The 13,358-nt window shown below is 51.5% G+C and overlaps 1 protein-coding gene across 2 annotated transcripts; it reads left to right on the top strand.

Moving 5' to 3' along the window:
* Positions 1 to 1,381: 1,381 nt before the first annotated feature.
* Positions 1,382 to 9,276, top strand: GNPNAT1 (glucosamine-phosphate N-acetyltransferase 1). Of its 2 annotated transcripts, none has more exons than XM_075427185.1 (6): positions 1,382 to 1,464; positions 5,060 to 5,247; positions 5,954 to 6,016; positions 6,681 to 6,808; positions 7,285 to 7,346; positions 7,781 to 9,276. In XM_075427185.1, exons 2-6 carry the CDS (start codon positions 5,076 to 5,078, stop codon positions 7,926 to 7,928), a joined length of 573 nt encoding a protein of 190 aa, XP_075283300.1. In that variant the 5' UTR covers positions 1,382 to 1,464; positions 5,060 to 5,075; the 3' UTR covers positions 7,929 to 9,276. The 2 variants fall into 2 exon arrangements, with proteins under 2 accessions (XP_075283300.1, XP_075283299.1); XM_075427184.1 differs by lacking the exon at positions 1,382 to 1,464 and adding an exon at positions 1,570 to 4,270.
* The last annotated feature ends 4,082 nt before the right edge of the window (positions 9,277 to 13,358 follow it).

Here is a 13,358-nt window from a genome sequence, read left to right on the forward strand (position 1 = left end):
GGCAACAGAGTGATTCATTCTGAGGGTAAAGTAACAGGGGGAAGTAACATGGAAAATGAAAATCATGTCTCAGAAGCACATTGTGTAATTATCTTGTTCAGCAGGCCTCCCGCTCCATGCTATATCCGTGCCTCGACCTCAGCGACTTACCAGTCTCTGAAGATGATCTTTAAGTTGTTTTTTATTGAAAAGGAAGAAAAACCCTCACTCATGCCCCCTGCCAGCCTTGCAGGCTGAACAAGGCCCGTCCCAGCACACGACCCAGCAGGTCTTGTCCAAGGGGAATGATGGAGCCTCCAAAAACAATCCCCCAAAGACAAAAAACTATCAAAGCAAGTGATGCTTTCACAGCAAAAGCCGCTGTGGGGGAACCTTTGTATAGCCCTTTCCTCTGAGCCTTCCCTCCACAGGTGCCCGTGAGCCCCTCCCGACCTGCGACCAGCTCCGGATAAAAGACAGGAGCCCTCCAAAACCACCAAGCAGCTTCCCGGAGGAACTCCGGAGGCCAAATCCCAGTGAAAACGCAGGGAAACGTAAGCAGAGCAGCCAGCAACTACACCCTACGAGCTGCCCCGTGATCCGCAGCTTCTGAAAAGCATTGTACGGATACTCACTGACCTCACGTGGCCTGGCCCTCAGTTCTACCTTTCCCCCCAAGAGAAAGTCCCGCAGTCAATCAAAATAGGAAAAATCTTTACGGGAAAGGCAGCTGGCTGAAAAAAAGCCCCGTCAAGCCTCCAAGAGAAGGCAGGCAGGATGGAGAGGAAGGTGTGGTCCAGCAAACCCACCATGCTGTGAGGAGCAGGGCTCCCCGAACCCCGCCGAAGGAGAAATCGCTCCCCCACCACCCGCCTCCCTCTCGGGGGGGGTTACACTAGCTCTGGGAGACCGAAGGATTTTCCTCCACGCGCCAAAACCCTGTCAAGGCAACCGCCTCAGCCTTCCCGCCTCCGAGGCCCAGCCAGGCGGCAAGGCCTGAGGCCCGCACGGCCTCGCTGCCCTCACCCTTCCTCCCACCGAGCCCACCGGGGCCGCCGCCGGGGTGAAGCGGCCCTCCTGGACGGGGGGGCGGCGGCGGGGGCTCCGCGGGAGGGAGGAGGCCGGGCAGGGGCAGCCGGACCAGGCAGGCGCAGCGACCGCTAAGGGCCCCCCGCCATCTTTCCTCGGCTCCCGGGTCTACAGCGTAACGTACAGGAGGGGCGGGGCGTCTGACAAGAGGGGGCGTGGCAAAGACGCCCACCGCCCAATCCGCGCTCGGAGGCGGGGCTGTTCCCGAAGGTCCCAAAGCCGGCGCGGGGGCGGCCCAGAGTTCCGGGCGCGCGGAGCCGAGGCGGGGCCGACGGGCGGCGATTGGCTGCGCGCTTGGAGTGCGTGCGTGCCGGGCTCCGCCCCCCTGCCACGTCCGTGCGGCGCCCGCGGCGGAGCCGGGGCGGGCGGCAGTTGGCGCCGAGGCCTCGTGCGCGGGTGAGTGCGGGCGGGGCGGGCGCTGCCTGAGGGGGTTGCGGGGAGCGACCTCCCCCCGTGAGGGGCCGGGTGTGAGGGGCGGGAGTGGGGGGACCCCCCCGAGGGGATGGGTGTGGGGAGAGGGGACCTTCGTGAGGAGCCGGTGTGAGGTGAAGGGATGAGGGGACCCCCCCCCCCCCCCTCCCCCGAGGGGGCCGGGTGTGAGGTGAGGGCACCCCCCCGAGGGTCTGCGTGAGGTGAAGGGGTGAGGGGGCCCCCCGAGGGGGCCGGGTGTGAGGTGAGGGAGCTGAGCACCCACCGTCCCGTCCCGGGGGGGTTCCCCCTTCGAGCAGGCAGCTCCTCCCGGGGCCCCCGCCATACCGTGCTGTCTCCCCGGAGCGGACTGGGACGGGCGAGAGGGGCCGAACGTGTCCCATGGGTGCTGGCACGGCCCCGTCCCGCTTGAGACATGGGTGGGCAGCTTGGGTCATGCTGGGGGAGACCCAGGTGGGCACCGGGGTCAGCACCCGGTCTGGGAGAAAGCTCGTCAGCCCTGGAGGGGAGACCGGCCACCCATCGGAACAGGCCGGGCTCTTCCTCACCGCACACTCATGCTGGTTTTTTAAATTGGCCAATGCATTTCTGTTGAGTACGTCATATCCCTGACTTCAGAAAACGTGTGGAGCTTCGGAGTTCTTCCTGCTCCAACTCTGGTGGATGTAGTTTGAAAAATAACCCTTAGTTTATCACTTTATTAAAAAAAAAAATAGTAACTGCTTGTAAAGCATCAAGATTTTTATTTCCTTCATGTGCTTTTCTACTGCTGTGTGTGCTTGGTATTCTGTAACGCTGAGCTGAAATGAATTAGATTTATTTTATTCTGTACAGGACACTTACATGAATGTTGGTGTGAACACTCACAAATTCTAGGAAGGCTTTGTAACGGGACAGGGTAACGGCAATGTTAGAATAATCGAAAATTAGGAACACAGATGCCAAATGTGTTGCTTCAGTTTTCATCCCTTTCAGTTCAGGGAGACTCCGGTTTTGCTTGGCAGTGACATACTGTGATAATGATGGGCTTGTGGTCCTCTGCACATGTCGGTGTGATCTGGTTGCTGAAGCTCAGGGCTGGGACTCGGAAGACCTGGGTTCTCGCTTCTGACTCTGATCTGTTGTTACGGGTTTGTGTGGCAGGGTTTGGGTAGCGGGGGGCTATAGGGGTGGCTTCTGTGAGAAGCTGCGAGAAGCTTCCCCCATGTCTGATAAAGCCAGTGCCAGCTGGCTCTGAGATGGACCCGCCGCTGCCCAAGACCAAGCCAGACAGCAACGGTGGTAGCACCTCTGGGATAACGTATTTTAAGAAGGGGAAGAAACTTCAGTAAAACGGCAGTGAGGAGAGAGGAGTGAGACAAAGTGAGAGAAACAACTCTGCAGACATCAAGGTCAGCGAAGAAGGAGGGGGAGGAGGTGCTTGAGATGCTGGAGCAGAGAGTCTTCCCTTGCAACCCGTGATGAAGACCATGGTGAGGCAGGTTGTTCCCCTGCAGTCCATGGAGGTCCACAGTGGAGCAGATCTCCACCTGTAGTCCGTGGAAGGGACCTCAGGCCAGAGCAGGTGGATGCCTGAAGGAAGCTGTGACCCTGTGAGGAGCCCGTGCTGGAGCAGGCTCCTGCCAGGACCTGTGGAGAGAGGAGCCCACGCCGGAGCAGGTTTGCTGGCAGGGCTTCTGACCCCATGGGGGACCCACGCTGGAGCAGCCTGTTCCTGAAGGACTGCACCCTGTGGGAAGGACCCACGCTGGGGCAGTGTGTGAAGAGCTGCAGCCCATGGGAAGGAGTCACGTTGGAGGAGTTTGTGGAGAACTGTCTCCTGTGAGAGGGACCTCACGCTGGAGCAGGGGCAGAGTGTGAGGAGTCCTCCCCTGAGGAGGAAGGAGCGGCAGAGCCAATGTGTGAGGAACTGACCATAACCTCCATTCCTCATCCCCTGCATCGTTGGGGGGAGGAGGGAGAGAAACGGGAGTGAAGCCGAGCCCGGGAAGAAGGGAGGGGTGGGGGGAAGATGTCTTAAGATTTAGTTTTATTTTCTCATTATCCTACTCTGATTTGATTGGTGATAAACTTCCCTTTTCTCCCCAATTTCAGCCTGTTTTGTCCATGACAGTAATTGCTGAGTGATCTCTCCCTGTCCTTATGTCAGCCCTCGAGCCTTTCATCGTATTTCCCAGCCAAGGATGGGGAGTGACAGAGCGGTTTTGGTGGGCACCTGGTATTCATCCAGGCCAAACCAAAACATCTATGGAAATGTTTGTCTTTGCACTTCATTTTTCCCACTGTTTCATTGTGACAGTTCATGTGGAGTGAGCATTTGTGTTGCTGTTTAATTGCTATAACAGAAATGTTTGTTACTTTTGTGTACAAGATTGAGATGAGAATGGGGATTTAAAGGCCAGTGTATACCAGCAGGTGGCATAAAAAAAGATTTTGTGGTTGGTTTTTTTTTTTGAAAGAAACTTTTTCAGTTGGGTTTCCAGAGCCACCTTCAGTTTCAAGGCTCACATGCTGCAGTTATGCTGCGGTGCTTCTTAGCTACCATCCTCTGTGCTTTCTCTGGGCAGCTTAACAGGGCTGTAAGGTGTCTTATTTTGAAAATCATTTATCCCAAACACATTTTTCTTTCTGGTGTTTATTTGGCCTTTCCAACAGCGTGCGACTACCTTGCATTTTATGGTGCAGATGTGTAAAGAACTTAGTCTCAGGAGAAGTTCCCCTGATATGCCCCGTTCATGCCAGAAACCTGACCAGGTGTTCCGCAGGTGACAAAGTAAGAATTATTTTCCTATATCTAGTGATTAAGGAAATATATCCCTTTGCTTCCTCTTATCTGTAATTCTGGATAATACACAATTCCCACATCTCTTTAATCATTAACAGGTGTCTCACCGTCATCTTGGCATTTCCACGTTTTACCTCTTAATGGACAATGAGGCTCTGCGCTTTACGGCTGAGATGGCATTAGGTTTTGTAAATACACAGAGCAAACATGACTGCGTGAGAAACGCAGCACGGGCTGTAAGCGTGCGTGCAGGCTGTTGTATCATCTGTGTTTTCGTACGTGTGACGTAGTGCCTCTTGGCTGAGGTACTAAATATGGATGTGATGGGACTGCTTGCAAAGTGTCCTGTGCCTACCACCAGGTGTAACCGGGAGGAACACTGACAGAAATGATCTCCCCTGTACTCGGTAAACTGTATGTTAGGGAGGTTTCTCGAGGCTGTGAGATGCTTTTCAGAGAGCTATAGAGGTTAAATATCCTGATTGACGTCCTAGCTGTTTTTTCTCCCCAAGAGAGAAAGCTTCCCAGATGAACACAGAAGTGCCGTGTGTTGACTTTAGATAACATGTGCTCTTTGTTTAACCCAGCACCCTCGTCCGGTGAAGGCTGAGGAGCTTCAATTGCAGATAAAGTGAACAGTAGTTCTGGTTTCATTCACCTTTCCTTACGTCTCTGTGGAACAGCACATGGCATGATATAACCAGAGCAAACAGCATACTTGGAGATTAAACCAAGAGCAAACCAAAATGTTCCTTACCCGTGTGCATTCTGTTCCAGAAAACCTGTTGCAGCCATGATGCCTGTTGGAACCGTGATGCCTGACGACACACCGATGTTTGACCCAAATATTCTGCATGAACTTGACTGGAGCGAGAACACGACGACTTTTTCTCCTGCTATTTCTCCTTTAGATCCAGGAGATGGCCTAGTTTTGAGACCGCTTTGCACAGCTGATGTAAATCGAGGTAGAATCCTGTTTAATGACATCACCAATGAAAGCTGGGTGCTGAACTAGATAATATGTATTTCTGTGTGATTTCTCAATAGATTAGCATTGCTTGATTTGTCTGATTTGGGTTATTTTTATCAGTAAGGAATATGAGCACTTGGCACCATGTATTGGTGCTGTGTTGGGTGACCTCCAAAATGGGATTTACTGTTTTAATAACCTCAAAAACAATCTTAAAATTCAAGTAAAATCTTTCAAATAATCCAGAGCTTCCTATTCACCGCAGCTTTAGAGAGGCAGGACAGCTGTTCCTACTGTTCCTGTAATATAAAAGTAATGTGAAACAGTATGTTATTCTTAGTGCATGGGGACTTCCTCAGTCCTGTAACTTGGCTAAAAAGGTTGTTCTGAACCTGCAGCTTAGTATCGCCTAATTTCAGGTTTATGCTTTGTTTTCTTGAATGTGTGCACCTTCTGCAGTTTGCTGCTGATGCATTAGCTGATCCTTCAGCACTGCTCAAGGTGGGAGTTTGATTTTAAGGTTACAGTCTGGTTTTGTAATAGGCAGAGCGCACGCCTTTACATACGACTGAACTGGATGGTGCCATGGGGGTGTTAACTCTCCAGACAGCCATATCGGGTTGTTCTGTGCTCTTTGGAGCTGACTTTGTGTCTCTGTCCCTCACTGAGGCTTTGGGTTTTTTTCCTTTCTTTTATGACAGGCTTTTTTAAGGTCCTGGGCCAGCTGACTGAAACTGGAGTTGCAACCCCAGAGCAGTTTATCAGTGAGTATATCATTATTTCCTGGCACTTCCACAGAGGTTGCTGGGAAGCAGAGGATACAGATGCTGACAGCAAAGCTACTTGGGTGCGAGGCTCCCGACTGCCTGAGGCCGGAGGGGTTGATTAGCTCAGCTCCCCTGGAGCAGCCTTTGGCGCTCAGCGCTGGATCCTGTTGCAGCTATCCCGAAGGCCTTCTTGGCTGGACAGCCCTAAACTCTGTACCTGCTTTTGAGGCTGAGCTTTAAGCACCTGGCAAAGGCACTGCTGGGTGATGGCTTGTTTTGGCTGAGCTGTTGCAGCAGCAGGGCAGAGGCTTGCCTTTGGTCGTAGCTCAACAGTGTCTGGAGCTTGCATCACTGTTTGACTGAGATGGAAGAAAACTTAGAGGAGGTGCTGCCACCTTCGTTGTAGTGCCCATCTGCAGAGACGCTGGGGAGGGAAGGTTCTCTTGGCAGCTGAGAAAAAGTCATTTGTTTCATTTCTGCTTTTTCCTGGCTCTGTCTCTGGGTTAGTCTGACCCCGGGGCTTTCGGGTTCTGGGCGCATCTTCCTTGTGATCCTGAACCCCGCAGTGGTCTGCGTTCAGAATCTGTTGCAAGTGTTGGGCTTCACAGCAATTCAGCCTGAGATTAACGGCGGCTGTTCCGCTGTCTGTCTGCTCCCACAGAAACCTTCGAGCACATGAAGAGATCTGGAGATTACTACGTCACTGTTGTGGAAGACACAACTCTCGGACAGATTGTTGCTACGGCAACGCTGGTGATAGAACATAAATTCACTCACTCCTGTGCAAAGGTATATGCTCTCGCTGCAGCTGTGAAGTGAGGGAAAAGATCCCGTCCATGTTATTTTTATGGTGTTACTGTGTGATGAAGTATCTTCTGCTGAGTCAGTGACAAAAGCACTTTAAAAATATCTCCCGTCCTTGGGTGCTCAGCTAAATGGTAAAGGGAAGCTTTGGCTTTTCCAAAGGAAAAAGAGCAATTTGATGGCTGTCCCCTTCTCCCACCCAGTGCGCTTTTGAACGTGTCAAGCGTGGTTCTGACGGAGCAGATGGCTGAGGATATCTCTGTTGTGGAGTCCCAGCTAGAGGTGTGAAAACAGGGAGCTGGAGAGATACGAATCCCTCGGCAGGGAAGGGCTGCACTGGGGCTGCAGCTCGGCCACTGGAGGAGTTGTATCTAAACATAATCCAAGCGTGAAACGTTGCGCAGTAGGGAAAGTCACACAGCAGTGTTCTGTTCCACTAACGCTTGCCTGTGTTTTCACAGAGAGGAAGGATAGAAGACGTCGTAGTAAGCAGAGAGTGCAGAGGGAAGCAGCTTGGTAAACTGTGAGTATTTCACCACCTTTGCCATTCAGCAGCAGGCAGGCAGCAAGCCCTCGCCCGGCTGGTTTCTGTCCCCCACCTTGCCACGCTGCTGGTGTCCGTAAACCAGCTCAGCAGAGCTCGGCGAGCAGGATTTTAGCTCTGCAGGGCAGACCCTCCCCAGCCGGGCAGCCTGGAAGCGTTGAGCCAGAAGGTATCGCGAGCTGGCAGAGCGCAAGCGGAGGTTCTTACAACAGTAACGTAAAACTGTTTGAAGACACTGGTACTTTGTTGGGTTTTTTTTTTCTTGGGGTAGCAACTATCCTGCGCAGTGAAGGAAAATGCAGAGTGCTGTAAAACTTCAGGATTGTAGGTCTGATAATTTCTGCTAATTAAATGTTCATCGATCCAGCCTTCGGGGCAGTTTCATTTAACTGCTGGTTTTCTGTCTTTTTCAGACTAACGTCCACCCTGACGTTGCTAAGTAAGAGACTGAACTGTTATAAAATTACACTGGAGTGTCTGCCAAAAAATGTGGATTTCTACAAGAAGTTTGGCTATTCGGTATCTGAAGAAAACTACATGTTTCAACGGTTCTTTAATTAAGAACTTCTAGTCTTTTTTTATTTTTAAAGACTGTTGGTAGAGGAGCTTGTGCTACAAACATTCTCTTCGTGGAAAATTTATATAGTTTATTGCTGCAAATATAACGATCCCTATAAATAATGAACATCAAATGTGTTAATCCCGGGGAAAAAAAATTACTGACGTTTTAGAAGGGTCCTCTGGGTTAGGAAATAAGCGCTTAGAACTAATTTTTACTACTGTTCAGTCCGAGTGAAGCTTTTTTGTTGTAGCTGAGTTACAACGGACTCTTGGTAAAGGGATGGTTTTTAACCAAAGGTATATATTTTTATCTCAAATTTTTTCTTGCATTGTATTTTTCTAAAGGTTTGCGCTTCTTTTCTTGGCAGCCAAAGTACAGCTGGCGGGGTTGCGCTCCTGTCTGTACGCCGCGGAAGGATGACGTAGCTCGGGTAGGGATGCTGCTTCTCTTGGGCAGAATCAGCGACAGGGAACGGGCGTTTGTTCTGTTCTTTCCGTGAAACCTCACTGAAGTGCTGTTGGTGTCAGCGTGCCTAAAATTTGTAGGCACTATTTTCCAAAAACGAAATTTGTTGTTACTTGTGCGGGTGGGGGAGAATCCTCGTGGGTTATGCTAAAGCTGACGTTCAGAGTCTAAAAATGGATGTGTGCTTCTCACTGCACTTTAGCTGATAACTTCCTTTGTTTTCAGGATAATTGCTTGTTTTCTGACACAGTAACTTTGCGACAGGGCGAAGGTAACTGGGAAACTGGAATGTCTGACAGAACGCACCCCATCCCTAGCAGGGCTCTGGCTGGTGCTCGGTGGGAGTGTGACTTGGGTTTGGCAGTGCTGCCTTCGGCCTCGCCGAGCGCACCCGCCCGAGTCGCTGTGTTTGAACTCCCTGGGGGCCAGCCGGGCTGCGGTTCTGCCGATCAGGGCATAGCGAACCGGCAGGGAAATCCCCATCCGGGTCCCGAGGGATCGTTGCTGCTTTGGAGCATCCCTCTTGCTGTGAGATTGGATAAATGATGTTAGCACTTTTGCCAGTGATGGCAAGCAAATAATGTACAAAGCCCCAGTTTCAACAGTAGTGTCTTGTGCAAAGAGAGTGACAAATGGTACATCTATGAATAGGGCATTATGAATCCGTGAAGGTTCGTACAGAACAGCCAGTCTTGTTTGTGAAGTCAGGCCTTACAAAACGTTCTTTCATTGTGGTGTGGAGAGCTACTTTAAGCTGTGGGGGGGGTTCTATTTAATGTTCCTGATGGTACTCCACTCAATATAGTGTTTCCTTGGTGATGTCTGTTTTATTTATTGATTATTTTTAAAAAAAAAACAACTTTAAGCTGAATAAATGAAGACTGCCAAATGTATCTGGTCTGGTTTTGACATTGCTGCGTTGTGCCTAGCGGTGGGTATCCAGAGCAGGAGCGTACCTGTTGTCCTTCAGAGCAGTGCTGCCTGCTGCAAATGCATTTGTTTTCCTTTCCCTGGCCTGAAAAGAACGCTTTTTGGGACTCCACATTGATCTTAAGCCTCTATCTGATCCGCGTTTGCATCTCTGCAAGTAAGAAACAAGTCTCCAAAGCTTGTTCTGGTGGTGGAGCCTCTGCCTGCAGGCAGGAACCCCAGCCGGGGCAGCTCTCCTGCGACCAGAGGTGTGCACCTGAGCAGCTCGCTGGCTCAGGGACACGGACACCAGCCTGGGGCTGCCAGGACGGCTGAGAAAAGACCTCGAACTTCGGTCCTGACTCCCTCCTGCCCCTGCTCCCCGCAGCAGGCCTGCATTTTCCTAGGGGTGGGCTTCTCCTGGCTGTGCTCTGCTGACAGAACAGCGAAGTGGCTGGGGCCCCAACTCTGAGCTAACTGCATAAAATCAGCTACTGACTTCTGCTGGGCCCAGACAACTGAGGTGGATTTTCTTGCCTTTTGCAGTTTTAATTAATTCTGAATTTCCATTCATTTAAAGTGGATTATTTAAATTCCATGATATCTACACTATTTAAATCGCTCCAGGCCCTCATTAAGAGTTAATGAAAAGATTAGTGCAAGTGAGGAGCAGGTGACTGTGTACCCAGCTTCAATGGTTGTAAAAAGAATGAGGTGGAAAGCTTGGTTTTGTGGCTGCCTGGCACTGCCTCTGCTGGGCAGGCTCCAGCTCAGCAGCACTCCCCTTCAGCTGCAAGGAGCTCTTTGTTCGGCACCAGAGGTGCCATTCCCAGCCGTGGAAGCAGCTGTTCCAGCAGCTCTGTGGTGAGAGGAAAGGTGCTGTCACCTGCTGCGTCCCACCTGGGTAGTGACTGGGCTGTCAGGAACTCCGAGGAGGAGGGCTGGGCTCTGTGTAGTGTTTTTACACAAGGAAAGGGCTGTGGGAGAGCTGCAGGCAGGGCCTGGCCTGGTCCCAGCAGAGGCCCTGAAGTGTTGGCTGGAAAAGGCACGGAACACACGGCCAGCACCCAGGAACATCTCTGCAGAGGGCAGGAGGATGCTGCAGAGCTGATACTGCCTGGACTGGGGACTTAGAGATGCAGGCAAGCCCCAGCCAGCTGGAAGCACACCCTGTACATGGGTACGTGTGTCTTAAACCAGGAAAATGCCACAAACAACAGCATTCAACAGCAACAAGTGGTATTAAAACATGATGTGTCTCCTAAACTGAAGCAGCCCTGTTAATCATCTATGCTACCATTGCCTCAATGGGGAAGAGCAAGACCCCTACCTCCCTGGGAAGAAAAGGAGCTGAGGATCTTGTCAGAAGCCAACCATAGCAGAGCTACCAGCTTCTCCAGAGGTTTAGCGTTACCTCCTCAGGATTTCAGTTTTTGGGCAGCAGCTCTCTCCCCAGGAGATCTCCAGCTCCTTCACTCTGCTGGAAAGGGAACTTCAGCACCTTAATGTACAGCTGTGGATCCCCAAGGATCTGGGTCCTGCAGCTTTGTGTCTGAACCTGGGGAAGGGAGAAAATTCAACACCTACTGCTACCCTAAGGCCCCAGTGAGGGAGCCCTGCTGCTGACTACCACCTTGGGTTTAACCCCCAGGGCAGTAAGCTAAATGAGATGGATGTCAAGAAGTTTTAAATAAAAGGCTTAATAATAGATATATGAGGAGAACTAATCTCAGAATCCCTTAGGATGTGAGAGGCTGTTAGCTGCAAGGCTGCAGGCTGACAGACCAGAATGACTGTAGAAGGCATCAACAGGGGCTAACAGCATGGGAAAAAAAAAAAAAGATTGGTGGAAAAACCTCAGTCATGAAGTTTGTTAGTTTGTGAAATAGTGTCTCCAGGACTCCAGTGAGGTAACAGCCCCAGACTGCACATGAACAAGCCTCTCTGGCAGGGGACGGCTGGCTGAATCAACAGCGTTCTTCCATCTGCGCTTCATCTCTGCCCCTCCCCAAGGGAGCTGAAACAGAAAGCAGTTTCATGCAGAAGTTCCCATTCCCATCCTTGTTTCAGCAGGAGCTTGCAGCTGGCAGCGTGTGGTGAGCGGCACGACAGACAGACATCCACAACCGCCCCTGCAGCCATGTGGTACCCCGCGAGGCCGAGTGGCGAAACATCTGAGAACGTATTTCCCAGCAGCCCCCGAAACATGCTTTTAGAGGGAGTCAGTGAACAGCCCAGAATAAGCCCTACAACTGTAAAACCAGCACTGCGTGCTTAGCCCGTCAGCTTCACGCTGCCAAGTTGTAGCTCTTAAGGAGATAACAGGACATTTTCAGCTTGAAAAAGTGTTACTAGCTAAAGCAGCATATGTTTCTTAAAGATTTTTTCCCTGAAGGATTTCACAGAATCACAGCATGGTGGGGGTTGGCAGGGACCTCTGTGGGTCACCCAGCCCAACCCCCTGCCCAAGCAGGGTCACCCAGAGCAGGCTGCACAGCACCGCGTCCAGGCGGGTCTGGAATATCTCCAGAGAAGGAGACTCCACAGCCTCCTTGGGCAGCCTGGGCTCGGTCACCCTCAGAGGGAAGAAGTTCTTCCTCATCTTCAGCTGGAGCTTCCTCTGCTTCAGTTTGTGCCCGTTGCCCCTTGTCCTGTCGCTGGGCACCACTGGAAAGAGTCTGGCCCCATCCTCCTGACCCCCACCCTGCAGATATTTAGAGGCATTTCTAAGGTCCCCTCGCAGCCTTCTCTTCTCCAGGCTGAACAAGCCCAGCTCCCTCAGCCTCTCCTCATAGGTGAGATGCTCCAGTCCCCTCCTCATCCTCGTAGCCCTGCGCTGGACTCTCTTTGTGCTGCTCCGTCACCGATGCAGGTGGCAGAGGACGGGGAGCAGTAAAGTATTGCTTAACACTGCTTTGGCTCCGCTGATGCTGTGAACCCACCCCTGCACAGCACTCCAGGGCCTTCACCTTCCACCAGAGGAGATGTTATTGGGCTGTAAAGCCTCACCCAGGTGTCCTGGCACAGCTAAAGCCCTGCCTTCCTGCAGGAGGATTTCCTCCTCAGGTGGCACCAACTTCTGTTCCAGCAGCAAGCTTTAAGCCAGGCAGTAGTTTTCCAACCAGCATCTGCCAACTAGATGGAACAGCCCTGACACAGGCCAAGAGCCCAGCCTTGCCCCTCCGCAAGCCGCCTGAGGAGCTGCAGGACAAGGCCGCTCAGGGACTAAGCAAAGTTCAGCAAGCCACAGGCGTGGTCAGCTTGCCTGGAACACACAAAGCAAGGCCACACTCCTACAAAGCAAACAAGCTGCCGGATGAATCTCCGGCAAAAGGCAGCAGCAGCAGAGATCCTCGCAGCACAAAACAGCTTCGTGCCTTCAGAGATCTCTGCCCTCAACAGAGGTTGCTCATTCTGAGGCCAACAGAGGACATTTGCCATTCACAGGCAGCACAGTGCAGGCAGACAGCTGGATGTGCAGACCCCAAAACATCTCTTATACTGATGCAACTCCCCCGAGCCCACCTGTTCCCTGTTAAAATATCATCTAGTTACTGATCTAATCAGATTTCCCAAGTACACAAGTTCTTCTAGCAGCTTTCTAATTTGCTCAGTCACCACAGTGCTCGCAAGGAGCCATCCTTTCATTCGTATCCTCTGTGCCATGGGCCAATGGGCAGATAAAGCAGAGGCAGAGAGCTAGGAGAAGAGTTAAAGCTGTGTGCACTGCCTTGGCAATTCCCAATCTGAAAACTTCAAAGCACCAAGGAGTGCGTGGCCTTAACGACTCTAAGGCTTTAGAAGATCTGAGGTGAATCCTTTAGGTCTTGATATGATTCTGGCCAGTGCTTTGGGCCTTAACTTTCAAACATCAACCCCATTTTTACCTCAAACGATGCAACTATTGTCTTACAAAGGGAACCACTCCCTAAGTACCAGTCTGAATACGCGCCATTCTAGTGGGCAGATGGACCACACTGGCTCCTTCAACTTGCTAAATGCACCTGTAACTAATTTAACAGGCAGCTTTTTAATGCTAGCTGAAAGAATTCAGC

This window comes from Opisthocomus hoazin, chromosome 7 (genome assembly GCF_030867145.1).
Source record: "Opisthocomus hoazin isolate bOpiHoa1 chromosome 7, bOpiHoa1.hap1, whole genome shotgun sequence".
Taxonomy (NCBI): domain Eukaryota; kingdom Metazoa; phylum Chordata; class Aves; order Opisthocomiformes; family Opisthocomidae; genus Opisthocomus; species Opisthocomus hoazin.

Bases quoted from the DNA above. Each gene is read 5' to 3' on its own strand.
- GNPNAT1 (XM_075427185.1), top strand. From the start codon at position 5,076: ATGATGCCTGTTGGAACCGTGATGCCTGACGACACACCGATGTTTGAC. The intron at 5,248-5,953 runs GTAGAATCCTGT...CTTTTATGACAG, and splicing joins CACAGCTGATGTAAATCGAG to GCTTTTTTAAGGTCCTGGGC. The intron at 7,347-7,780 runs GTGAGTATTTCA...TGTCTTTTTCAG, and splicing joins GGGAAGCAGCTTGGTAAACT to ACTAACGTCCACCCTGACGT.